This window comes from Suricata suricatta, chromosome 7, assembly GCF_006229205.1.
Source record: "Suricata suricatta isolate VVHF042 chromosome 7, meerkat_22Aug2017_6uvM2_HiC, whole genome shotgun sequence".
NCBI classification, from domain to species: Eukaryota; Metazoa; Chordata; class Mammalia; order Carnivora; family Herpestidae; genus Suricata; species Suricata suricatta.
Window position 1 is genome coordinate 107152062 of NC_043706.1, and position 27015 is coordinate 107179076.

Genomic DNA, 27015 nt, shown 5'->3' on the forward strand with positions numbered 1-27015 from the left:
GTCTCCTCAAAAAGGGCACCATCCTAGGGGCTCAGCATTGCTCTGTTGCTGGGACTTAGTTATTCAGCTGTGGTTAAATAAGCTATCCTAGTTTACTGATAGGAAAATTGTTAATAGTTTCAATGCTACTATCTATGCCAAGAACTATCATTACGCCATCTATTCCAGTGATAAGGTTTTCATTGCCAGTCTTCAGGAAGTGATGGAGATTCAAAGCCCCCCTTGAACATCTGCTTTCCAGGACTGCTCCAATACTCAGTAGTTGTTAAGTTCCTCTGACAGTAAATTCTGAAGTGGAGATTCACATGCGGGTCATTGATAGGGAGTGCTTTCAGGAACAACGTATATAATGGAGTGAGGGGAGTGGGACACTCAGAAGGAAAAGTTGAACTGCAACACAGCAGCAACAGAAGCCTCATTGGATCCCTGTAAATGTCTGAAGCTGGGCCAGTTTTTCATAAATGTCCCAAATTGAGACAAGGGTCTAAGAGCTTTGTACATTCGCATCAACCATTCATAAGATGAGGTTTGCTGCTGGAGGTAAGGAAAATTATAATCAAGGCAGCTCACTTTGGCAGAGGATAATTCCTGAGAAGGGACTTAGCTGTGAGCTATCAACAGGTAACTCTTCTGCCAGTTGGGTAATGATTAGTGCCTCAGTCCTAAAGAGGCACTTGGGCAGTGCTCACAGCATCTACTACAGCCAGAGTTCTATAATGCTTTGTTTGAATTTTATGTCTCACAAATATGTGTCTGTCACGCTGAATTTTATACAGAAATGTTTTCATTGAAGTAAGTTGCTAATTTTTTTTCAACTTACATGTAAGATCTGTTAGGAAAAACACCATTTCTATGTGATTTGGACACTAGTTATGCACCAATAAAAATATGGTGCAAGATTTTACAAGATGTTGGGTGTATTTTCACTGTTTGTTATATTCATACCTTAAAACACCTTGGAGCCTTGCTCTAGTGGACGTGTATCTCTAATGTTCTGTAGACTGGAGCAGGAAAGACCCAGAGGAGCTTATAAGGGCACCCAATCCAAGGCCATTGTCTCATAAACAGAGAACTCTAAACACCTGGGCTAAAGAGTCTTAGACTTGCATAATAATGAAGATGTAATAATGGTTTTTAGAGCCAAGTATAGAACTTGATTTTCTAAAGATTATTTGGCTTAACTCAATTTTACCTTTGAGTAGGAGAAAACATTTTTAAGAGGAAGATAGTTTTAAAACTTTTTATCCTTTTAAAGCAAATGTTTATTTATTTTGAGGGGGTGGGGGGAATCCCAAGCAGGCTCTGCACTAACAGCACCAAGCCTAATGCAGGGCTTGATCTCATGAACCAAGAAACTATGACCTGAGCCAAAATCAAGAGTCGGATGCTTAACCAACTGAGCCACCCAAGTGCCCCTAAACTTTTTATCCTTGAATCCTATGTTTAAAACAGTAACTTTTTTTTTTAATTTTTAATGTTTATTTACTTACTTTTTTTAACTACATAAAAACACCAAAATGTGTTTTAAAATCTATTTACTGTAATATACATATTGTCTTCTTTATTTTTTTTTACTCTTTTCCATAATATTTTATTGTCAAATTGTTTTCCATATAACCTTAGAATGACTTAAACACAAACAAGCAAAAAACAGAAACAAAAACAAAATAAAGATGAAAAGAACATATATTTAATGAAATATAACTATCCATTATTAGTGCTTGCAGATCATCATTATATAACCTTCTTTATGACTTTTGGGAAAAATAATATTTATTAAGCTCTCATTCAAAGGTCATTTTAGTACCAAGTGTACATTAAAATGTATGCATTTGGGGACATTATTTTTTAACATAATTTCCAAGGTCCTGCACACTGACAACACATTTGTTCAAATAGCATTACTCTTCAAATAATGTGTCTACTTGATGGCCATTCAAAGGCCTGATGTTCTTTGTTTTGGTTTTTTTCCCCACAAAATATATTCCTCAATAACTTGTGAATACATTCTTTATAAAAGGGTTCTTGTATAATGATACAAAAAATGATTGTTAGTGCTAATGCTTTTGGTTGATACCACTCTGCAATCATTATTTCCAATAAAAATGATTGACTGTCTAAGTGGCTGACATAAGGAGTGAAACATTCTGTTTATTGCTATTGCCATTGTTGGACTAGCCCATGGGCACTGCAGCTCTAAGGCTTGTTATGTAAGAAAGGATGTGCTTTTCCAGAAAAGTCACAATAAAATCACTTTGCATTCATCCAGGAATGTCAGTTTCAAAAGCAGATCAAAATCCCAATATTTTTCAGATTATAGATGTAGATTCATTCTGGAGTTTAAATTTAAACCCAGCTCTCCTAACTTTTAGATGTATCTTTATATTAATTAACTAATTTAAGTAAATAATATTCACAGTTATGTTTCTATAATTCTTTATAGGCAAAATGATGTACTCTCTCAAACTGTCTTAGAAATCAAAAGGAAATACATATACCTAAGCCAGTCCAAAAGATTTTATTAAATCCAGTGTACTAAAAATATAATGTATTTGTAGCACATGGTCCTTATGGGCAATTATTTGACAGTTAAAAATTAAAAAACTGAATACATCAGTATTGAAGAATTCCTTTTTCTATTGCTGCATCACAAATTACCACAATTTAGGGGCTTAAAATAACACCCATTTATTCTCTCACAGTTCTGTAGGTAGAAGTCCAGGTGGCTTGGTTGAGTACTTTGCTTAGGGTCGAATGAGACCGTAATCAAGAGAGTGACTCTGCTAGGCCCCCTCACATACAGTCTATTTCCAGATCATCTAGGTCATTAGCAGAAATCTGTTTCATTTGGTTATAGGACTGAGGTCCGTGTTTTTTTTGCTGGCTGTTGGCTGGAGACTATTTTCATCTTTTCTAGAGGCTACCAACATTCCTTCTCCAGAGGATTCCTCCATCCCCAAAACTAGTAAGGCACCTGAAGTTCTTCATATGCTTCAGATCTCTCTGAGGTCCCCTACTGACACCAACCAGAAAAGAAGTTATCTGTTTTAAAAGACTCATGTGATTAGAAGAGGCCCACCTGAGTAGCTTTCCCATTTTAGGTCAGCTCTGCTATGGCATTACACAATCACAAGTGTGATTCAACATATTCACAGGTTCTGGGGGTTAGGATAGGACATATTTGGGGCCACTGTTTTGTCTACCACTATTAAAATCAGAAATAAAAAATGAATTTAATAAAAATACTAGATTGATTTTCAAAACACACTTTGTTGATTAGCATTTCACAGATAAATCAAACTTTGCACTTAAAACCAAAGACCTTAACACTTAAAGGAAACCTTTAATTTACCTCTTTGTTCTCAAAAGCTAGAAATGAAATCAAAAGGACATTTTTATTGCATGCTGTTACTATTTTCAGAATATAAATACATAGCCAAAAAGACACATCATTTAAAACTTATTTGTGCTTTGTCTTGTGCTTTAAGAGATTGTTCCTTTTAAATTGATATAATACATAGTTCCTGTGTTCTGTGATAATTTATTTTAACTCCTCTATGGGTAAGCTTTCTACATTTAGTGTTTCTTCTTATCTAGAGTGCATGTAAGTACAGATATTTAACTAATTAAATATCTGGTGATTTTAAGTTTTCTTGTCAACCACTTAATAACATTTAGACTTAAATATGTGGTTCCCTCAGCTTCTTAGCACATCAGAACTCTTGAGTCCAAAATGCCAGCATAGCAAGCAGTATTCATCAGATGTGGTATGACTAAGATTTTACTATTGACAGTATCCAACCAAGAAGAGAGGTATTCGAGAGACACATATCACATGAAATATTGTTAAATGTCTATCCTGTCACTTATGTTGGCACACACACACAAAAATGTACCCAGTATAATTTTTGATGGAAATCTTATTGAAAAGCAAGTTAGGAAATTGTATTGTTGGAGCAATTTTAAATGTTTGGGAGAACTTAATGATTTAGCCCACACTTAAAATCTAATATCCTACACAAACAAATACCACATAATCTCTCTTATATGTGGGACCTAGAACACAAAGCAAATGAACAAACAAAGCTAAGAACAGAGACAGAGCCATAAATGCAGAGAACAGAGAAGACAGGAAGCAAAATGGGTCAAGGGAAGTGGGAGATAACAGGCTTCCAGTTGTAGAATGAGTAAGTCATTGGGATTAAAGGTACAGCATAGGGAATATAGCAAATGGTCTGTAATAGCATTGCATGAGCTACACTTGTGGTGTGTATAGCATAACTTAGAGTTGTCCACTCACTATCTAGTACACCAGAAACTAATGTAACATTGTATGTCAATTGTACTTCAATAAACAAATAAATAAATCTAATGTCTTAGAAGGCACCTAAGAGGAATGAAGCTATGAAGCTTCCTTAATGTGTCAGCTTAAAAGAAAAGTGTGTGTGTGTGTGTGTGTGTGTGTGTGTGTGTGTGTGTGTGTGTATACTTGTCTGGTTTGTATTTTGTTAATGTTTATTTATTTATTTTGAGAGAGAGAGAGAGAATCCCAAGCAGGCTCCACACTGTAAGTGCAGAGACTGACATAGAGCTTGAATTCATAAAACGTGACATCATGAGAGTCTGATGCTTAACGCACTAAGCAATCCAGGCTCCCCTGGTTTGGATGTTTATAAAACAAACACAGCTCAGAGCACCTGAGTGACTCAGTTGGTTAAGTGCCTGCCTCCAGCTCAGGTCATGACCTCATGGTTTGTGATTTGGAGCTCCTCACTGGGCTCTCTGCTGTCAGCCGGCTTTGAATCCTATGTCCCCCAATCTCTCTCTGCCTCTCTCTCCCTCCCTCTCTCTGCCTCTCAAAAATAAATAAACTTTAAAACACAACAAGTAACCATATTTAAAGGCCATTTGATAGATTTACCATATCCTCTAATAGGGAAAATTTACATATTTTAGATGGCTGTTTACCTTACTATTGAAAGAGACCATGTCTCTAAGTCCAAAGGAAAAAAAATATATGTAGATGCTGTTTACTCAATCAACATTTTCAACCACCACACATCTACCACATCTTAGGAAAGCATATTTATATAAATTTTGAACATGTCATTAACTTTTTCCTTATGACACTTTAAAAGTTCCCGTTTTCTTTGTTTTCACATTTTTAATATTCTCCATAATGTTTTTTTCTTATTTATCAAGACACAGATGTTTTCCATTTTCCAATGAGAAATCTAACATTAAGTATGACATGTTTCCTCTTTGTATGTTTCTCATCCTGTAGATGTTTTGTAAGATACTTCACGTAATCTGTGCTCTTCCTCTATGGATGGTCTGAAATGTTTTACTTACTTTGGTTTCTGCCTAAAGGGTCTATTACTGTGTGAGGATTTGGAAGAAATTTCAGCAGTATAGATCTAGAGCCATGGCAACCTTCAGCCACTCAACCAACAGCAGCCCACTTCCAGACTTCATATATGAGAAAATACTTTATTTAAAAACCCTAATATTTAAACCATCTACAGTGCATTATGTTACTTGCAGCCAAAAGCATTCCTGATTGAAATCATTGTTTTTCATTTTGCTTTCATTTTTATCCATCTTACCAGCATAATTCTGAAGGTGATGGATAAACCTGCTTTTAAGATAGTAAATGAAAAGTTGTTTACCAAATTAAACAAAGAAAAGGAAAAGTACTTCTAAGTTGGAAAAAACACTCTATAGCTTTAACTCATTACTATTTATGATGCAATACCATATGTAAATTTGAAACTTTACTCTTCAATCAAATATTTACAATATAAGACTACCAAACACCTAGTTTCAAGAAATATATACTTACGCTTATGTGTGGCCCCCTGCTTGAACATTGCCTCTTTGATTTGTCCATGTTAGCTACAGTTGTCACACAACTGAGTCAGCTATGTGATACTTCAAAACATTCCTTAGGTGACTATATGGAATATAAAAACTTATGCAGAACTAACTATCCTATTGATCAAGTCGAACAGGCAGACTTTTTTATACATAAGCAACCATATCTTTTTAAAAAGAAATTGTGCATTATACGATTTAAAAAAAAATTTAACACTTAATCATTTTGACAGCAGAGATAGAAGACAGAATCTGAAGCAAGCTTCGGGTTCTGAGCTGTCAGCACAGAGCCTGACATAGGTCTCAAACTCACAAACTGTGAGATCATGACCTGAGCTGAATTGAACACTTAACCAACTGAACTACCCAGCTGCTCCCATATATGTTTTTCTGAGCAGAACTTCCCAATAATGTCACAGCTAATATATTGCAAATGCTTTGGCAAATAGAGTCCTTTAGGAACGTGGGGTGGCCAGAGCCTCTGAATTAATCACTTCAGCAGCAAGCTCTGTCCTTTATTTATATTAGTATGCCTTACAAATAGCATCATTGTCCATGTGTGCCATGAATTCTTTCATGAAGCACAGTTGGAAGGCTATATAATTCAATATATGGGTAAGAATACATCTTCTTTAAATTAGGCATTGTAGGATATATTAGTGAATTAAAGTCATAGATGCCTTCAAGTGGTCAAAATGGTCATAAGAATGTGCTAAAATAAAGCTTTTCACATAGTCAGATGTCTCAGTATTTACTGAGTGTTAAAATGTTTGCTAAAAAGTGATACAAAGGAATTTTTGGTATAAGTACTGGTTTGACAGATATTAAGTAATCAGAAATTTAACACCTCTCCAGATTTTCAAGGCAACTATGAAGGCTGATAAATTTATGACTGCTTGTTTGTTTATTAGAATTTTAATTATTTTTAGTATCATGTTATCCATTTTCCCAACAAAAGTTATCAGCCCACCATATTAATAATGATTATTCCTTATTTTTCTCTTTCCTTGCCTTCAAAGTTAGTTGCAATAAAAAGCTGCTTGAAATTATATCTTTTTCCAGGTACTTAACTCATTTTGACATTTTTTACAAGTCTGGCAATAATCAGGACTCTAAATTTATCGATTTCTGCATCCCAGAACTTTATGAAATAAGTTCTGAAAACAATAAAACAGCCCTATATTGTTAGAATATTGGAAATACACTAAGAACTGCTTGAGACTCATAAAACAAGAGTACCTCACTTTCTATCATAGACTTTCACAGCAATTACGTAAGGGAAAACAGTTTTTTTGAAAAAAGTATTTCTGTTTGCATGACATTCAAACAATAGCAGTGGACAGTTTCTGAAGCAGTGATATATTTGCTCAAAGGGAGTAGATCTCAGTTTTGAAGGTGATTGCACATATTCACAAGTATTAGGCATTATACTTTCCAGTATTACATATCATTGACAGGGAAATTTTGGAGGACAATTGAATTGGGTGGGTATATTAATTTTCTGTGGCTTCTGTAACAATTATATTAGCTTTGTAAATCTCTTATTTGCATACATCAATTAGAATGTTCTTATATAGCTTGATTGATTTTTATTCAGTATCAAAAGGCTTTTTAAAGAAATTCTCCCAGTTTCATGGCTGCACATATCTCTGTATGAAATATTTTATGAGTTAAAATTCATCATATATAGATGTCTTCATGCTAAGTGAGTATTATTGGTTTTTTTTCAATCAAAGGGAATTATTTTCTACTTTTTGCTTCAAGAAGAATAGTATACCTTTGGGGATACTGCTTTTATTTGGAGTTGCATAAAATTTAATAGCCATGTTTATATGTTCATTAAAATAATGCCCATTGGATATTCTAACATTTATAGTCTGTCTTAGAAATAGTCTGTGTGAGCAAAATATTTTCAGGTGTGATTTATTAATATGTCAAACTAAACTAAACATTTTAAAGAAAATCCAAATGTATAGGAATTGATCAAAATAGAATAAGAGAACAAAAATGTTAATTAATAGAGAATTAGTTAAACAACTCATAGTTTATTGTTGTATTGATATCTATGTTGGAGAATACTCAAGGTGAATTTTTAATCAAGTGGAAAAAATGAGGTAGCAATATAGAGCAAGATCTCTATTTAATTTAAACACATATGATACCAGTGATTATGTCAATGCATGGTATTTTCCAAAATCTCTTTTCTGTTTTCTACAATTAGAAATTTCTGTAATTGGAAGGAAAGCATAATAAATCTTATTTTAGAATGAACTAAAAGTTATGCAATCTTTAAAATATCTAAGTAAATATAAAATCACAAGGAAGTTTAATCATGATATTAGCATTGGTAAAAAATGAGGAGGTAGAAATCTGCCTTCGTCTGTGATCTGCAGCATGATGTAGGATTATAATTGGATTTCTATCCGGTTCTGGCTAATTAACTGATCAGAGCCTTCATCCCTGGTCAAACTAGAAGTCATAATAATGGTGTATTTTTATGTAGGTATTTCTCTTAAGGGACAAGTTTTCATAGCATAACATAGATATAACAGGATTTTTTTTAAATTAGAAGACAATTCAAATCATAAAGCAGCCCATCCCTGGTCATAAAAAGATCAAGAATTAGGAAGTAAGCTCCTTTCTCTGAGCCACTTTTGCTCTTTTTTTATCATAACAATGGATGAGGAATTGATGAGTATACCTAAGCAGATTAAATGATACTGCTATTGAAGATGATAAAATTAAGCTAAAATGTAATTAACTTTGAACAAAAGATGAATATAGTCTAATCATTTTAACCAAGGATAGTTGTTTTATGGGTGTACATTTATATTTATTAAAACATCTGATTGTTAATAACTCTAAACCCTTGCTTAAAGGAGTTGTTTTTAAGATATAATTTACTAATATAATGCTTCTTAGGAATGGTTCTAACAGTTTATCAGAATGGATTACATTATTTCTTTTATATTAGCAGTATCATATCAGTAATGGTGAGCTGATACAGTTTTGCTTCCTACTAAAAGTAATCATTACTGGAAACATTCCTATAGATCGCATCAGTTGCATATCAGTGATAAATAAAAATCACTTCAGAGGATTGACTTAGCCATATCCATGTAATGCTTCTCTACAGCATGTATTATAGTCACTGATATCCAGCTGGTGCTTAATAAATGTGAACTGATTCACTGACCCAGCCCTTTTTTAATTAAGCACTTAGGTCATCATGTGGCCAGTGGTTGATTTGCACTACTCTCTTCATCTTCTAATCATTATGGCAACATTACTGAATAATAATTTTCTAAATTATAATGTTTAAGAGAAAGTCACTAATATAATTTAGTCCATTTATATATGTTTGCACACACATTCTTTCTCTCTCTCCTTCCCTCCCTCTCTCTACATGTACACACTATACCAGCTATGTTTGTGGTAAACAAAAAATAGTCTCTGCCTTCAAGGAGTTCACAATCCAACAGTAAGTTCTTCAATCTTCCTCTTGAAGGAAAAGAGGAAGGGAAGGGAAATAAAATAGTGAAATAGTTTGCAAGAAAGATGTTCTTCAAGGATCTAAGCAAAATTATTTTTATATATAAAACTCTTTAAAGTATAAATTACAGTGAATGTAATTAGAAATCTATTATAATGTATTACATAATTAGAATGGAACTATTCAGTGTTTTGGCCAGTAATATTTTGTAAGAAAAATCTTCTAGTATCACAAAAATGCTTAAGTAAACACAGAAATATTTCCTTTGAAAAGTTGCAATATTCTTCACTAATATAATATTCCAATATGTTTTACTTTGCCTAGACATATAAGAAATTAGAAAGCCACATAAATCATAAATTTGAATCTCCATTTCAAGGAATTCTTGCTTCTGAACTTTAATAGGCAACTCTTTTTTTCCTGAGATTGATTTTAGAATCATTTTGAATTCGTGAGAAAGATAAGAAAATCCTTTTGTCTAAAATAATTGCCTCTTTTTCACAGAATTTTTGTAGAAGCAATTGTTTTGCAAATACAATGCCATAAACATTCCACCTTTCCACAAAATAATTTATTTATGGAAAAAGTTGTATTTGTGTATGTGTGTACATAAAAACCCTAAAAACTAATGCTAAAATCCATGTGCTTTGTGTATATTAAATATACTTTATAATTCAAAAAACTGCAGACTTAAATTTAGAAAGCTCTAATGCAAGAGAGAGAGGTAGAAAAACACTGGCAGTGTCATTAGGTGTGACTCATTATTTTCCAATAAAATGTTTATGATTCTTTCGGTCTGAGGCCCTACCTTTCTAATTACTGAATGACCATGGCATATAATAGCACCGTGTCTCTGGATCTGGCTAGCATTTTGCCCTGTCATGATTGACAGCCTTAACTAATTTTTATCTTCTACAGCTAATTTTATTTCATCATTAGAGTCACAAATACAACAGGGAAACCATGATGATTCAATTACTTTTCAGCTGATGATTTTTACCATTTAACTGGAGATTCAAGTTAAATCAGCCTCTCAAATGGTCCACTTAGTGCTACAGAAATCAGCCTTTCATCATACAATGGAATTTTTCTATTACCACAGATGTTTCATAGTTGTTGTTTTCTTTACCTGAAATAAAATACCAGAGGCTTTTTTTTTCCACATGAAAAGAAGAGTCTAAAGGAAAATTAGTTTTATAGCAGAAAACTACAAGGAAGGTGATATCTAGCCAGCGTGATACTTTGTTATCCTGTTAGGTTATCTCTCTTGGGCACAACATCATTTTCAATTATATTCAAACTGAGCAATTGTCAATTATATTACATCAACTGTAGCTGTAGCAACTGGGAAGAAGTTAGTACAGTTATTCATACTCTTAAATAATTATAAAAAGTAATTTTGAGGCCAGTGTGAAAGATAGGGTTTAATTGACAAGAGTCATTCATAGACCAAATTACAAGGGAACGCAAAAATCTATATTTAAGAGAGAAGACAAAATTCAATTGGAGAAGATTTGATTGAGAGAATGTCTCGATTAGTGCCGGCTACTAAAATGGGAAAAACAAGTATGAATAATAAATAAAAAGAGGAGAATGAAGGAAAGAGGGTAGAAGTTAAATGAGAGAAAGCTAATGAGTAAAGTTAAGTGTGATAAAGCCTTGCCTTTGTAATAATACAGGGATTAATCCCTGTAGCATAGCATGGATTTCTATATTTATTAAAGGTACTGCACCACTGAAGGTGATCATTCTCCTTTGAAAATCTTTAATGATGTAGAGTCCACCATGAGACAAACTGGTTTGTAATGAAGTATAGGATGAAATGAAAATGATACAAGTAAGTGCAAAGATATGGACAGAATATTTGTTATGTTCCATCTAGATATATCCTTCTAAATTATTCTGAGAGAAAAGTAATTGCTAATAAATACTATAAAACAGTTCATGAGACAAGATATAGAATGCTTTATAATTATGTAGGGATGTAGGGTACTAAGTTACACATAATAAATTATAGTTTTAGTGAAATTAAATGAAGAAATTATTTCATAAAGTGCCACTTTTAATGATCACAGAGTGATCTATCAATATTAGCATTCATGTATCAAAAAAAAGAACATTCTAGAAAAGAATATTCAGGAAAACAGGTCTCAATGGGAAGTTCAATCAGATAGAAGGCTGTTTTAGATAATGAGGAAAGTATATTTTAGTATGTTAAGGAGCTAAAAAATGGAGATTACTGCTATATTATGTAAAGAAGAAGTGGGTGGGGGTGCCTGGGTAGCTTGTCAGTTAAGTTTCCAACTTTTCATTTAGGATCAGTCATGCTCTGATGGTTCATGAGATTGAGCCCCTCATCGGGCTCCGTGCTGACATTGTGAAGCCTGCTTGGGATTCTCTTTCCACTCTCTGCCTCTCTCCAGCACACCTGCTCTCACTTTCTCTAAATAATTAAAAAGGAATAAATATAACTAATATAAAAATAAATATAAAAATATAAATAATATAAAAATAAATTATAAAAACAAGAAGTAGTAATATAATAATAAAATTGCAACATGTAGTGAGAACTCATATATTGACTATTTCCAAATACCCTGTCATTTCATCTTTATATAAATCATGTGTGTTTACTACTATTAATTAAGCTACTTTAAGTTTAAGTAATCTAAAGTATAGTGAGACCATAAGACTTGAAATTAGCCACAGAGGTCTCAAGTGACAGAGCTTGACTTTAGGTCCTAAATTCTTAATCTCTCTGTGCTCTTCATTTGCTTATGACCCATTATCTTACCTACCCTTCATAAAATTATAGATTTTTGTGACCAAAACATACATTTTTCAGCTTGATTTTTTAAACCAACCTCAGTTAAGGTACATAAGTATAAATGATGTCTAAATTAATCTGGATGAAAAATCCAAATTCTTATTGTATATTCAACATATAATATTGAAGTAGTCACTATGACATGTATACCTCATGGATGCACATAACCTTCACAGCATTAAAGACCTTAAAATATAATTTCAGTTGAAAACCTACAGCATTGACATTCTTAACGCTCCATGAAGATGTCTGTCTACCAATGACAATTTTTAGAGATATAGTTAATGTTTGTAATACAGTATGTTTCATAAATTCCTACCAAATATTTTACTTATTCTGCTACTTTGGCTTTTAGAAAATAGTGTGTATTTAGCTTCCGATTATAAATAAGGTGGGAAAAGTTTATCAGCCTGAACAAATGACAGGATAAAACACTTTAATCAGTCAATCAGTCATTATTTTATTCTTTTTATAGTCACTTAAATCAAGTCACTGGAAACTGAAGGTACTTTTAATTTTCTTCTGACCTTGTTACCTTTAGAGTATGACCCAACACTTCATTGAATATCTAAAACTTAGATCCAAATCTGTCAAAGAGTCAAATAAATCTAGATTTTTGGTTTTTATTTTAGACTGTGAGATGAATTTACCCATTAGATTGCTGAGCAACTTAGATATTCATTAGAGCTTTCTTTTAGATTAACATTCCTTGCTACAACCTGTTTAGCTTCCAGACCCTATTTCTAGTCCCCCACCCTCCCCTCATACAAGACTGTCAAACTCCTTCTTTTGTCTTAGACCATTTAGTTTATTGCTCTTACTTTATTCTCGCTGAACAATGTACATATTCAGCAGTTAGGTGAATCCATCACTTGGAAACCAGCTGAGTCACTATTTATTATTACATAAAATCAACATGTAGTGCTCTTATTTCTCACACTACATATATGGTCAGAATATTCTCAGAAAAATCAAAATCAGGTCTGGGAGGGGAGAATTGTTTCTCCATTTGAAATTAGTAAAATTTTCTCATTCTTTCATTGATTTGCAAAATTCTTTCTGAATACCTATGTTGTGCAAAGTACAAGGTTAACAACTTAGGGCTATAAACATACATTTCAAAAAGCCCCTTTTCTCAAGGAGCTTGTTGGGCATTGGAGGAAAACATACACATGATTAGAAGACATTTGGAATGAAATTAAGTCAAGCAAGATCTCATTGGAGTACTAAGCAGGACCAAGTCAATTCTGATTGGTTATCACTCAGGAAGAGATATTTATTTATTTATTTATTTATTTATTTGGTCTGTTGAATTTTCTTTTTTTTTTTTAATAGTTTATTTTCAAATTGGATTCCATATAACACCCAGTGCTTCTCCCAACAAGTGCCCCCCACCATGACCAGAACCCCCTTCCCTCCCTCCCCCTCCCCCTTCAGTCCATGGTTCGTTTTCAGTATTCAATAGTCTCTCATGATTTGTGTCAGGAAGTGATGTTTAAATTGTCCTTTGGTGAAAAACAAAATGTTGATAGGTGGTACAGAAAAACTACTTAGGGAAGCAAAAATTATTAAAGGGTAAATGAATAATACACAAAATGGCAGAAATGTGAGAAATAGCTTTCTGTGTACATGAAACAGCAAGTAATCTCATGTGTCTGTAACCCATAACGATTTAAAAGATGAACCAAAACATGTGTCTGAAAAAATAAAATGGTACAAGATCATGGAGGTGCTTGAATGATGAAATTAAATTTTTGGAATGCTCCATGTAAAGAATGGGGGCCATTTGTATTTATTTAGCAGAGAAATGGCCTATCTTCTTCTCTTATTCTGTATAGTTCACACCTTTTACAGCACTTTTCACCAGAGCACTTATAACCTCCACACTTTTATTTGGTAAAGTCCACAAATTAGCTTGTTTCACCTCTTCCATTAAGTTTTGTGGGACTACTTTTTCTTGGGATAGTTTATATACTTCCCCCACCTTCCTTGTGCTCAGACTATATATCTTTTTGTGAGTCTTGTTTTATAATTATCTCTTTTCTTATCTGTCTTCATCATTTGACTTGAATTCAGGGAAAATTTTATCATTGCTCTTTGTAAATCCTCAATATCTTTCTAATATGTGCCGTTTAGGTGGTTAAATACATTTTAGTTGACCAAATGCACAATTATATCTTGGTAAGAAAAAAGTGTCATCACTGAGGAAAGCCCACTGAATAGCCAACAGAGTAAAATTAGAGATAATAATTCGATGGTCACTGTAATGGGAGATTATAAGAGAATAAAAGGATAAAGTGAAGAGAGAAAGGAAAGGAAGAAACCAAAGAAATACAGCTGTTTGGATGGGACAGAGGCATGGGGAATGAGTTGAAGATGACTCCAGATAACTTGGAGGAAGGTTGTACATTATCAAGCATAGGGTTAATTTTGCTATAGGAAGATAGGAGTTTCTTTTTCTTATTTATTTAAGTTTATTTATTTATTTTGAGGGAGAAAGAGAGCACAAGCAGGGGAGGAGCAGGGAGAGGGAGAGAGAGAATCCTAAGCAGGCTCCGCGCTGTCAGCACAGAGCCCGATGTGGGGCTTGAAACCACAAACTGCAAGATCATGACCTGAAACCAGGAGTCAGAGGCTTAACCGACTGAGCCCCTCAGGCGTGCGGGAGTTTATTTTTGATGGTTTTTACTTGATATATCTATTGGAGCATCCATTTTCTTAATGTCTGGAAAACATAATAATCCCATCTTAAAACAAATAAGGGCTACTATATCTTTTGTATAAAAGCCTAAAAGTTAACCCTAAGCAAGTTTGGGCTACTATGAGACCACACAGTGAGAAAAAAAAATCAACAGAAAGATAAGTGTACATCTCATCCTGTTCTTTAGAAGCACTATCTAATATTTTCCACTAATCTTAAGATTTGGATGTTCAAAACTTTAACTTACTCAACTGATTCAAAATTAATTATATGTTATTTCTCTCTTGCTTTTCTGCAGTATGCTGTCTGGCTAGTCCTCTGGGTTACCTGGAATGTGTTTGTTATCTGCTTCTATTTGGAGGCTGGGGACCTCTCAAAGGTAATTTGCCATCTGATTTGCCTGAGTCATCAGTAGTGTGTTAACAAGCCTCTTCCTAAATAAGTCATTCTCACCCTGCTCTTGTCACTTAGATGCACCTCGAATGAAGGTAAATTCAAACATGTCCTCATCTCTGTCTCTGCTTTTCTACCATCAGAGATGTGTTTTAGCTTGTCAGAAAAGTGTGCTTTTATTATTTTAAGCAAAACCAGTGTGAAATAATTATTATTATAATGGCCATACTGTGTACTTTTAAAACATTGACTGAGGAGAGACTTCTGAAGCAGGATAGGAATGTTTTAGAGACAAAATCTGAAAGTTTGGGAGATCACTTCATTTGGTTATTACTCTGCTAAAGGTTTTCCTCCTTGGACCCAAATAGCAATGTCATAATTCAAACAATTAATGGGTTAATGGATTTTAGTTGAATAAACTGTAACCAGAGGGATTTAATGAATTATTAAAAAATGACTAAATCTCCCAAAATAATCCAGGAGAGGTTTAAAATACTAGCTTCTCCACTTAGGTTTATTTTCTTTTATGTTGTCCTCATGTGAGTGGGTTTATATTTGCTTGTGTATGTGATTTACCATTATATTTCTAACATGAATGCTTTTATTATTGAAATACTGTAGTTTTTAGAACTCTAAAACCAGCCTCTTTCTTCTATTGGAAAGCAATTACTAGCAAATAAGCCAAATGAGATAATTCACCCAAGGTAGTAGTAAATCTTGTGGAGACACTTGACAGAGTTGCAAACTTGTCCTTCTTCATATTAATTTTTAAAGACAGATTGTAAAATGTTCTATAGCCTTTCCTTATTGGAACAGAAAAACCCTGCAAAGAGGTTGACATTTTTAAACCCCAGAGATGATGACCTGCTTTAAAAGTTTAAAGAGCTAAAAAGTTTCCAGGAAATACCCTTGCAGGGCTTTTTTATCTTGGAGGGAAGGGGATGGGGATAGTAATAATATGCATTTATAATCTAGCTTACAGGAACTTCACAAAGCACTCTGAACATTTTCAAGGATGTTTATTATTTCACTGTGATATAGCTTTATATCAAGTATAAATAATCTTGATAATTTTGTTGAATGGCAAATGACGAAGGATAAACTGAGAGGGTGACATTATGGCATGAGATAGAAGCAAGGCTTCTAGAACCTGTGGTTTTATGATCAGGTTTTGGACAAGTCCTCACTGAGGTCTGCAAATATGCAGTTGTAGATGGCATTTGTGTCTCTTGCCGGGGACTGTCCTCCACACTCTTGGCAGCAAGCAGTCCTTTCCAGAAAGCTGCCGTGACCAATGAAAAGAAATTGTTCTGGTGACTGTAGGAAGGACACAGAGCAGACAGCTGCTTAAAACTCACAGTTCCTCTGTACTAGAGAACCATACCTGCTTCCCAAGACTTGAATCACTTACCCAATTTATACATCCCTGCTGATCTGAAATCCACTTTGTTCAAAGAAATTCCATACTAGAATGACTTTTCAGTAATAATTTTAATTTTCAATAATCACCCTAAAAATAAAATGGCAGGCAGGTATTTAGGTATATTGGCTGAGTAAAAGTGACCTAGCAGATCGGAGTTTACATATATATATTGAGCCAAGCTGTATGTGCAAACGTTCTGTAATTGTGTTCACTGCTCCACATGAAAACTGCAGGCACAGAATAAAGCCTGTGATCTCCTGACCTTGGACATGGGCATTGAAACCATGGCAAAGGAACATCCTAAAACGTTGCAATTCAAGACACTTGCAACCCAAATGACTAAAAATTCTTCTAATGCACATGGGCAGGTAGTGTCTATCCCTTCGAAATGAAGTAGTTAATATTTTCCTTTATTTTCATCTTACAAGCCAAGGCAAGAGTCTGCAGAGCCCATGAAAATTTAATAATTTCCTTTTAACAAATAATCTAAAGGAAAACCATAAAGCACAGAGTTATATAGTTATCTGTATCAGATTTTCCTCTCCCTTTCCCACTCAAAGGGTTTGAGAAAGGTGTATTTATACCATTTAATTCTTTAGCTTCTGCAACTGCCTCACATTCTTCAAGTAATACAGTGCCAGAAGGAAGCAATGGTGATTTGAAAAATGTACAGATATATAAAATTCAAAAATGGAACTCCTGAAACTGTTGATAATACTTAGATTACAGAATATAAACTGGTTTTTTTCTCACTATACCAAAATATATATATATAGTTTGGCCATATGAGTGGGCCTGTTTGTTTGAGGCTGAGGCTGAGGGAGAAATATGGGAAATAGAATCAGGGAGAAAATTCTGTAGTCTTTATATATGTGAAAGAAGTGTATTTATTTCCATAAAACATTTTGTAAATAAATGACTTCTTCAGAAAAAATATTGGCAAAAAGCGATAAAAATGTGGTAAAATATTAAGGCAACTTTAATTACCTGTTTGAGTTTAGAATTTTGTGTTGTCATTTCCCACAGTGTCTTTTCTGCTAAACTACATGCCATGTACTTATGAGCAATACAGAGATTAGAGTCATTAATCAACCCAGTGTATATACTCAGCAATGAAATAGCTTATTTATAATAATATGATACACAGGACTGACCTGTTTGATCTTAAGTTTCTCTAGTACCTATAGTTGTATAGGTAATATATTTTGTTCATCAAAAATTCAGTGTAGGGCTTGCCTGGGTGGCTCAGTCGGTTAAGCATCCGACTTTGGCCAGGTCATGATCTCACATTTCATTAGTTTGAGCCTCGACATTGGGCCCTGTGCTGACAGCTCAGAGCCTGGAGCCTGCTTCAGATTGTGTGTCTCCCTCTCTCTCTGTTCCTCTGTCACTCATGCTCTGTAACAGTTTTCTCTGTCTCTCAAAAATAAATAAACATTAAAAGAATTCTGTGTAAACGCAACATTATTATATAATCAATTAATATATTTTAATTACTATTATGAGACTTAAGAGAAAATAAAACGAATCAGGTAGAAAAACTGCTTTTTAAAATTTTTATCTGTGAAATTAACAAAATAATGGGAATAATATAAAATAGTGCATAATATGATAACAACAAATAAGCATGTATATTGCATAATAGTTATTTTCATGTTATTTACATTAATGATTTAGACACCAGTGTTAAAACTAAATATCCTAATGCATCCTAGATTGTGTTACTTCCTGGGTTGATATTTTAATCGATGTTCTGTTAAAAAAAAACAGAGAGATGATATTAATTTGTGACCTAGAGTGTCTGCTAACTTTGTAAGTAATTGTCTTTGAGCATTAAAAGTGACTTGGAATGTTGGATAGTTTTGTGAATTACTCATGTACATACATAGCCTTATTTTTGTGTTGTATTAATATGGGTGGTTGTGATTTTCTTGCTCACATATCAAATAGTGAGAAATGGAATTAATCCCAACTAAGTTATTTTGAAAAGAGATGAGATCTGCTATTTGTTCTGTAGTAATTTTTAACTCCAAAGTGCAAAGCAGTAACAAAGAACACACATATAATATGGCAATTCACCTATTCGTTTTGTCACCTGGGAAAATGAAATTTATGAAATAAGTTTTAAATAATAATACATAGGGAAAATAGATAATGGTCTTCTAGTTATCTGTAAAATTCTGTGTTTTATTCGACGTGATACAATTGTAAATTACTCTGAGGCTGCAAATATATTCTAACACTTTATACGACTATATTGAACTCTTAGTTTCTACTTTTTATAATTTATGGAGCAACATTAGAGAATGATGTGCCTGTCTTTAGAAATAAATTTAAGGAGCATAAAGGAATAAGTTTATTTTACTTAAACCAACTTGTTTTTGTTTTATCCTTTGAGAATCAGGATGCAGACACATATCTCTCAGGCTTCATTATATTATCAGAAACTTACCTAGTTAAACATAGCCTAAAGCAATTAATTATACCTAGTGATATGTCTGTTTCAGAATGAACACATTGATTAGCAACTTCTAGAACGTTATCATATTTAAAACTTTTGGTAGTTGTTTCTGGATCTAGATATAAATTTTCATTTTAATAATTTGATATATTAAAGAGCCATGTAAGCATATGGGCTATTTAAGCTTTGGAGAATAAAATTTCACTCTTGAAAATATGAGAGACAAGAAGAAGATAAAACCGTCACACACTATAGGCAATAGGAAACAAATCCTTAAAACCAAATGTGAATGTTGTGTGGGAAAAGTATAGGATTGCAACAATCACACTTTATTTCTTCTATAAGGAAATTATACATGTAAAGAGGTATCTGATATTTGAATATTTTCTGCTCAGTGAAATCAGTGCTCATATCAAAATTTAGGATTTGGATTTAGGAAAAGGATGGTATGGAGAGAAATTTGCTATAATTATTTTAAATTGAATTTATTATTTCAATCTGATAATTTATTGAAGACTAAATTTAACAAATATAAGGAGGAAAACTGTATCATTATTTTTTAATTTTTCTTTTTCTTACCGTAAAATGTATATAGTCTAAGAAAATTTCAATTAAGTATTACTAAACGAATTAAAATACTTTGACTTCCCAACCATCCAAGTAGATTTTGCTTTAGGATGTAGATAGAATAAAATGTCCTACATGTTATTAAGAATTAAATACACTGTAATTTTGCCCCTCAAATAGAAGTGAACCAACCTATGCTAATTTGATAAAACTGTCACTGCCTCTCTTCTCTTGTTTTTCTTCAATAGTGTATTGAATTAAACTGCTTATTTTCTTCTTCAGTTTTCTTTGCTTACTTTTCCACTTATTTTTAATACCCCTAAAGTGAGGAATAGGGTCCTTGAACCCTTTTACTTCTCTATCTGCATTCTTTTATTTGAAAATGCCATCCACTGTCATAATGTAAACTATCATGTTTTAAATATATCTACCAGATTTATGTCTTCAGTCCTGACTTTGTTGCTAAGTTAAAGTACCACATTTCCAACTTCCTGTTGGTATCATGTTAATTTCTTTCTCATCTTAAATTTAACATGTCCAAGACTATTTTTCTTTATCCCCAAATAATCCAACTTTTCAAATTCACATCCTACTCAGAGAAGAAAATAAATGGCAAATTCTACTTTGAAAAATGAATGAATAAAACAGAAAAAAATATTTTGGCAGAGGGGCCTATAGAAATATTTATGGATTAGCTATGAGATGAAGAAAGAATAGACCTTTTTTAAACTTTATAGTGTTTGTGTGTATGTCTATTGTAAACTTCAGCGGCACCTGTGTGGCTTAGTTGATTAAGCATGACTTCAGCTCAGGTCATGATCTCATGGTTCATGAGTTCTAGCCATGTGTTGGGCTCTGTGCTGACAGCTCAGAGCCTGGAGCCTGTTTCAGATTCTGTGTCTTCCTCTCTCTGCCCCTCCCCCACTCATGCTCTGTCTCTCTGTCTCAAAAATAAATAAGCATTAAAAGAAATTTTTAAAAAATAAAATAAAATAAGTTGATCATCCACTGCTTCATCCGTCTCATTGAGGAGAAAGGGAAACACCTCAAAAGAAAAATAACATTATCTTAATCTTTAGAGTTTTGTTTTGGTTTGGTTTTTTGGTACATGATATCAGGAAATTGAAAAATCCTAAACATACTAAAAAAGAGAAAACCTCATTATTGAAGATGAAGAAGAAAAAACAGACAATCAAGACAGACCAACAGATCCAAAAGATGATGCAAATACTTTAATTATCTGATAAGGACATTAAAAAAAAACAATATGTTGAGGAAAATAAAGATAAAAAAGTAGAGATAATTTATTAAAAGATGAAGAATTTACCTTCACATAGTACATGTGGATCTATATAAAGAATCAAGTGGGAATTCCAGAACTGAAAAATATAATATCTGAAAGCAAGAATTCATTAGGTGTCTTTGTTAGTAGATTTGAAAGATTAGAAGACAAGATTGGTGAACGGGAACATAGGTTAATAGTGAATATCCAAAGCAAAGCAGAGAAGTTAACATAGCACAAAAAGAAAAGGATTCAGAATAATAGAGAGCCCTGCTAAAGGCTCAGTATACAAATGTTGAATTTCCAGAGAAGAAAGGAGATAAAGTTGAACAGAAGCAGTATCTGAAGTGACAATGACAGATAATTTTCCAAAACTAATTAAATACACGAACCCACACATTCAAGAAAACGTTCAGATTTCAAGTAGAATAAATATCAAGGAAACCACATTCAAGTATAACCTAGTAACACTGTTGAAAATCAAAATCAAAGAGAAAAATTTTAAAGCCATCAAAGATGAAAGAAAGACCCATTGCCTTTAAGGAAACAACAAAACCATTGAGAATGGAACTTTCATCAGAAACAATGACTCCAGAAGACAATTGAATGTCACCTCTAAAGTACTTTAAAAGTTGCAATTTAGGGGTGCCTGGGTAGCTCAGTTGGTTAAGTATCCAACTTGGGCTCAGGTCATGATCTTGTGATTCATTAGTTCAAGCCCTATGTCGGGCTCTGTGCTGACAGCTCAGTGTCGGCCTGGAACCTGCTTCCAATTCTGTGGGTCTCTCTCTCTGCTCCTCCCCACCTCATGTTCTGTCTCTCTCTCTCAAAAACAAATAAGTATTTAAAAAAATTTAAATTGGCAATCTAGAATTTCATTTCCTGCAACAACATTGTTCAGTGATAAAGGTAAAATAAAAGCATTTTCAGCCAACAGGAGGGATGATAATTCATTACTAGCAAACATGCAGTAATGTACACTTATGAGGAGCATCTGGTGTTGTGTGAAAGTACTGAATCACTATATTGCACACCTGAAACTAATATTTCTGTGTGTTTGTGTGTAATGTAAAGTAACTGGAGTTTAAATATAAACTTAAAAAAAAAAAAGAAACTAAAAAGAATGCTAAAGGAAATTCTTCAAGTAGAAGAGAAAAAAAAAAAAAAGTACCATAAAGAAAAAATGGAATTTCAGGAAAGAATGTTAATAGAAAGGATAAATACATGGGTAAAGAAAAAAAAAAGAAAATTATACTAGTAAAGTCTTTTGGGATTTAAATATATGTAAAACTAAAATGTGTACAACGATTTTGGTAGAGCCCCTCTGTGAGGAAGATAGTGCAGGCCTTCTCAGAACACAGGAAGGCAATACGGCCCTATCAACGCCTATACACGTATGCTTCCTTTAACATGACTTTGTAATTGGACTGTGTCCAGACTGTATGTATCACTATATATGAGAGACAAGGAAGTAGAAATTGCATAAGAAGCTATACCCTGCTGTGCTTAGAGGTCAACCTTTTTCAAGTCTTAGCCCACTGAGCCCATACCGGCACAAATACAGTTCTTCTTGGACCCAAAACCTTGGTGTCTCATCTCTCTGTCCAAGAATCCAGCTATGTAATAACACAAAAGATAAAAAAGAGTTTAAGTGTTCTAAGTTTCTAGTATTAGCAAGGAAATGGTAAAGATAATACTTATAATAGATTATAATATTTGAATGATTAATCATTTCTAGTGTAATGACTAAAAGAACTCCCAAAAACCCAACTATAGATGAAAAAAATCAAACAATAGAAATAATTGATTAATCCAAGTGAATTTAAGAAATGAGAAAAACTAACAATAAAGGAGGTGAACAAGAAAACAAATATCAATATGGATATTACAATGTCAAATATATCAATAATTACACTAAATGTAAATTACTTCACTTAAAAGACTGACACTGTCAGTCTGGATGAGGACATAAAACCCAAGTATATACTGTATATAAGAGATATACCTTTAGTGCAAGGATTTAAATCTAAAATTAGGAAAACTAGAACATGTATACTATGTAAACACACAAAAAACACCATGTAACTCTAATATCAGATAAAGTAGTGTAAAAGCAAGAAGCTACACTAAAGACAAAGAGGATATGTCATACTGATAGAAAGGTCAGTCCACATAAAGACACTGCACTCAGTAATACCTAAATAAAATAATACAGCTGCAAAAACATCTAAAGCAAAACTGGATAGAATTATAAGGAGAAACAGTCATTTCTCAATCCAGTAGGAGATTTTTTACACTCCTGTCTGAATATATCAATCAGGTCAAAATTCAAAAACTATATAGAGTATCTACAAAACACAATTAACAGACGTAGTAAACATGTATAGAATATTACACCTACCCATGTAACAGGATGCATATTATTTTCAAAGGCACAAAGAATACTCAGTTATAAAATGAATCTTTTCTGTTTGGAGAAATGTCAAAATATAGGATTATTTGCAATTATGCAGCAGGTAGTCTGTGATCAATGTGGTATTAAGCTAGAAAATCTACTACTATTTAGAGAATAATCAGTCTACTTCTAAATAACCTATAAACTCAGTAAGTTGGAATGGAGATTAAAAAATATTTTGAACTGAAAATTTGAGACAATGAAGCTGAAGCAGTGCTTACAGTAAAACATACGGCGTTATATGGAGATATTATTCAAGAAGAAATGTTAAAAAATTAATGATCTAAGCCTTTATACCCAGAAACTAGTAAAGGAACAACAGTTGAAACTACTCAAAAGTAGAAGGATTGAAATAATGAAGAGACCAGAGCTCAATGTACAGATAACAGGAAAAAAAAATCAGTAAAGCGAAATTAGTTTCTTCAAAAATATTAATAAAGTTGTTAAAAACCCTATCAAGAGAGATCAAGGAGAAAATATAACTAAATACACATTTTGCTAATATCACAAAGGACACTACAGATTAGATAGAGTGTATTATGAACAAGGTTAAGTCCATATATTTGACAATCAGGGTGAAATGGACCAATTCTTTGAAAAATATAGCTCGAATAAATTTAAAACCTGAATAAACTTATACATTTAAAAAACTGAATCATTAAGGGTACCTGGGTGGGTCACTCGGTTGAGATTGACTCTTGATTTCAGCTCAGGTCATGATCCCAGGGTCGTGGGATTAAGCCCCATGTGGGGCTCCGTGCTGCACATGGAGCCTGTTTGAGATTCTGTCTTTCCCTCTGCTCCTCCCCTGCTTGCCCTCTCTCTCTCTCTAAAAAAAAAAAAAATTTAAAAATCAAATCATGAATTAAAACATGTTGACATAAAAAGAAATACACATCACCTCCACATGGTTTGTGTAGTAAATTCTTGAAGACATTTAAGAATATTGGAATACCTATCTCATACACACTCTTCCAGACTAGATGGGCTTGCCTCCTGTTTCATCTTATGAGGCCAACATAACATTGTTTATTGGAGAGAGATGAGATTGTCAAATGATATACACATTACTGAATCAAAATGTAATATGCTAAATAAGAATTAAGAAAAGTGCTAAATATATCTGTATAACTTTATAATTGAGTTATTTTTCACACAGTATTATATTAACTTACATATCCATATTTCCTATTAAACTTCAGTTTGCCAAAAGGCCATATGTCATCATCATCATTCAGGAGAATGTCTGCCACTGACTGCCACTATAGTTATGTCTACTATATAACAGTGAAGAATTACAGAATCAAGAGCATTTTAGATGTTTAAAAATAAGCCCATCTGATACATTGTAAAACAAACACGAGTTGCTGTTATCAATATGTTCTAAGTATTTGTTTACTTAACTGTCCCTTCTTCAATGTAGGGATCATGTTTTATTCATCCCAGGGTTAAAGGAAATTGCAGACATATGAACAGTGCTCACTGGAAAGAAAGAAAATCTTCAAAGTGTGGAATTCAGTAACTACCTCTGACTCCACCAAATAAAGCTCCTAGAAGTGTTACCTTCTACTCCACTTTGCATCCTTAATGAAATCTACATCTCTCAGTGCCCGCCTACTACTCTGTGCTGGTAACAATCAGAAAGAAAGTAATCCAAGCAACTAGCCACCAAGATCAGTGCATCTCAAGATTTTAAAAATAAATAAATAAAAAAAAATAAAAAACCCTCATATGAATCACCTGGAGATCTTTTTAAAATACAGATTCTGATTCTTTTGGAGTGAGGCCTAAGTTATTTCATGTCTAACAAATTCCTGTGTGATATTTCTATTTGTCCATTAAACATACTCTAACTTGTAGGGCTTAGATTATCCAGAAATTTTTTAAGTTTATTTATTTACTTTGAGATAGAAAGATACAGCACAGATGGGGGGGGGGAGTAGAGAGAGGGAGGGAGAGAGAGAGAGAGAGAGAGAATCCCAAGAAAGTTCCGCACTGCCAGTGCAGAGCACAAAACAGGACTCAAACCCAAGGAGCCATGAGATCATGATGTGAGCTGAAACCAGGAGTCAGACACTTAACTGACTGAGCCACCCAGGCACCCCTAGATTATCCAGAACTTTTAAACAGAGCGTGAATAGAGTTCTTGTTTTCTGTCCGCCCTTTGAAACAAGGATCCCAGTGTAGATCTGGATATCTGTGTATATCCAAATTGGCTACCTGATTTATTACTTGATAGTGATTCTAACCAAGGTGTCAGGTGAAGAAACAAAACAGATTACACAGAACTCTGGGAAGAATTTATGCTTAAGTTCAACCTTTAATGTCCAAGTCATATGTAGCCTTCCTCTGTGTGGCAAAATACTTTCCAGAAACCTCCCCATACATTTTGATGATGGAACTGACTAGCTATGCCTCTAATTTTACTTTATTTGTATTATTTCTTTATTATTATTACAAATGATTTACAGAAGCTGAGGAATCCTATTCACAGAGTAACAAAGCCATGGTGTGTCTAGTGCAGCTCTGACTGAGCACTACAGTCATGTCTGAGAATTCCCACGTGGAATTTGGCCCTCTTCTCCAATGATTAAAACAATGACAGCCATTTCACAATTCTGCTGTTTTCTTTCATGAGTCAGCGTTCTTTCTCCATTAGAACTAGACGACATCTGCCCTTTCTATGACTCTAGTAAATTAACTGTTTCAGTTGGTACTTTTTTTTTTAGTTTATGCATTCCTAATTTGATGTCTTGCCCTCTTGCTGATTCTCCCTCCAAATGTCCCTGTGAGTATGAAGAATCCCATTCTGTCTTTTGTGGGACTTAAATGTATTTTGGGTATTGAAAGGAGGACCTTTCACATTAATAGAGTCTCCATGAGCATTAGCAAAGTTTTGAGCATGAACAAGCATTGTTTCTGCCAGATGATTCATAGACATCATGTACATAAAATATTGGTAGAAGATCCCCAAGAGAACAATGAGAATAGGCAAGTTGAGCATCTCCCTGGTGTAGCAGAATGATCTCTGGGTATTGGCTCCCCCGAGTCTCTGTACTTCTAGCGAAGTTCAATGTATCAGCCTCAGAATGCTGACTCAGCTGCAACCCACGTTGTTCAGGATGTACTGTTCATTCAAAGGCACATCCCTTCCCACAACTTCAACTACAGACAGTACATTCCCTTTAGTATTGGACTTGTATGGTCTTACCTGTTCTCTTCAAAATCTGCTATTAAATATGCTACGTGTGGTTTTCCTTATCCAAACTTTCTTTGTCAGTAACCTTTTATTTTCTCTTATAAATCAAAAACTTCGGTTTCAAAGCTTTATTTCCAATGTGGACTTTGAGGACGTTTTCTGGAAGTAATAAATAAATAAACAAATAAAAAATAAATAATAAATTAAGCCCTAGCCATTTCTATCTTTTTGCATTGCTACTACTACAATGGTAGTTCTCTCTAAAGCAAAGAGGATATCAATGACACACTAGGGAAAGTTTGCAACAGACAAGTATCAAAAATAAAAGCACAGAGATTAA

The 27015-nt window shown here is 33.6% G+C and overlaps 1 protein-coding gene across 3 annotated transcripts in view; it reads left to right on the forward strand.

Annotated features, from left to right (window-relative positions):
* Positions 1 to 27015, forward strand: part of NKAIN2 (sodium/potassium transporting ATPase interacting 2) — a 964622-nt gene that overhangs the window by 507818 nt on the left and 429789 nt on the right. For all 3 annotated transcript variants that reach the window (XM_029945057.1, XM_029945056.1, XM_029945058.1), the window contains one exon: positions 15194 to 15274. In XM_029945057.1, coding sequence (XP_029800917.1) covers positions 15194 to 15274 — 81 coding nt within the window. The remainder of the gene's footprint in view (positions 1 to 15193; positions 15275 to 27015) is intronic.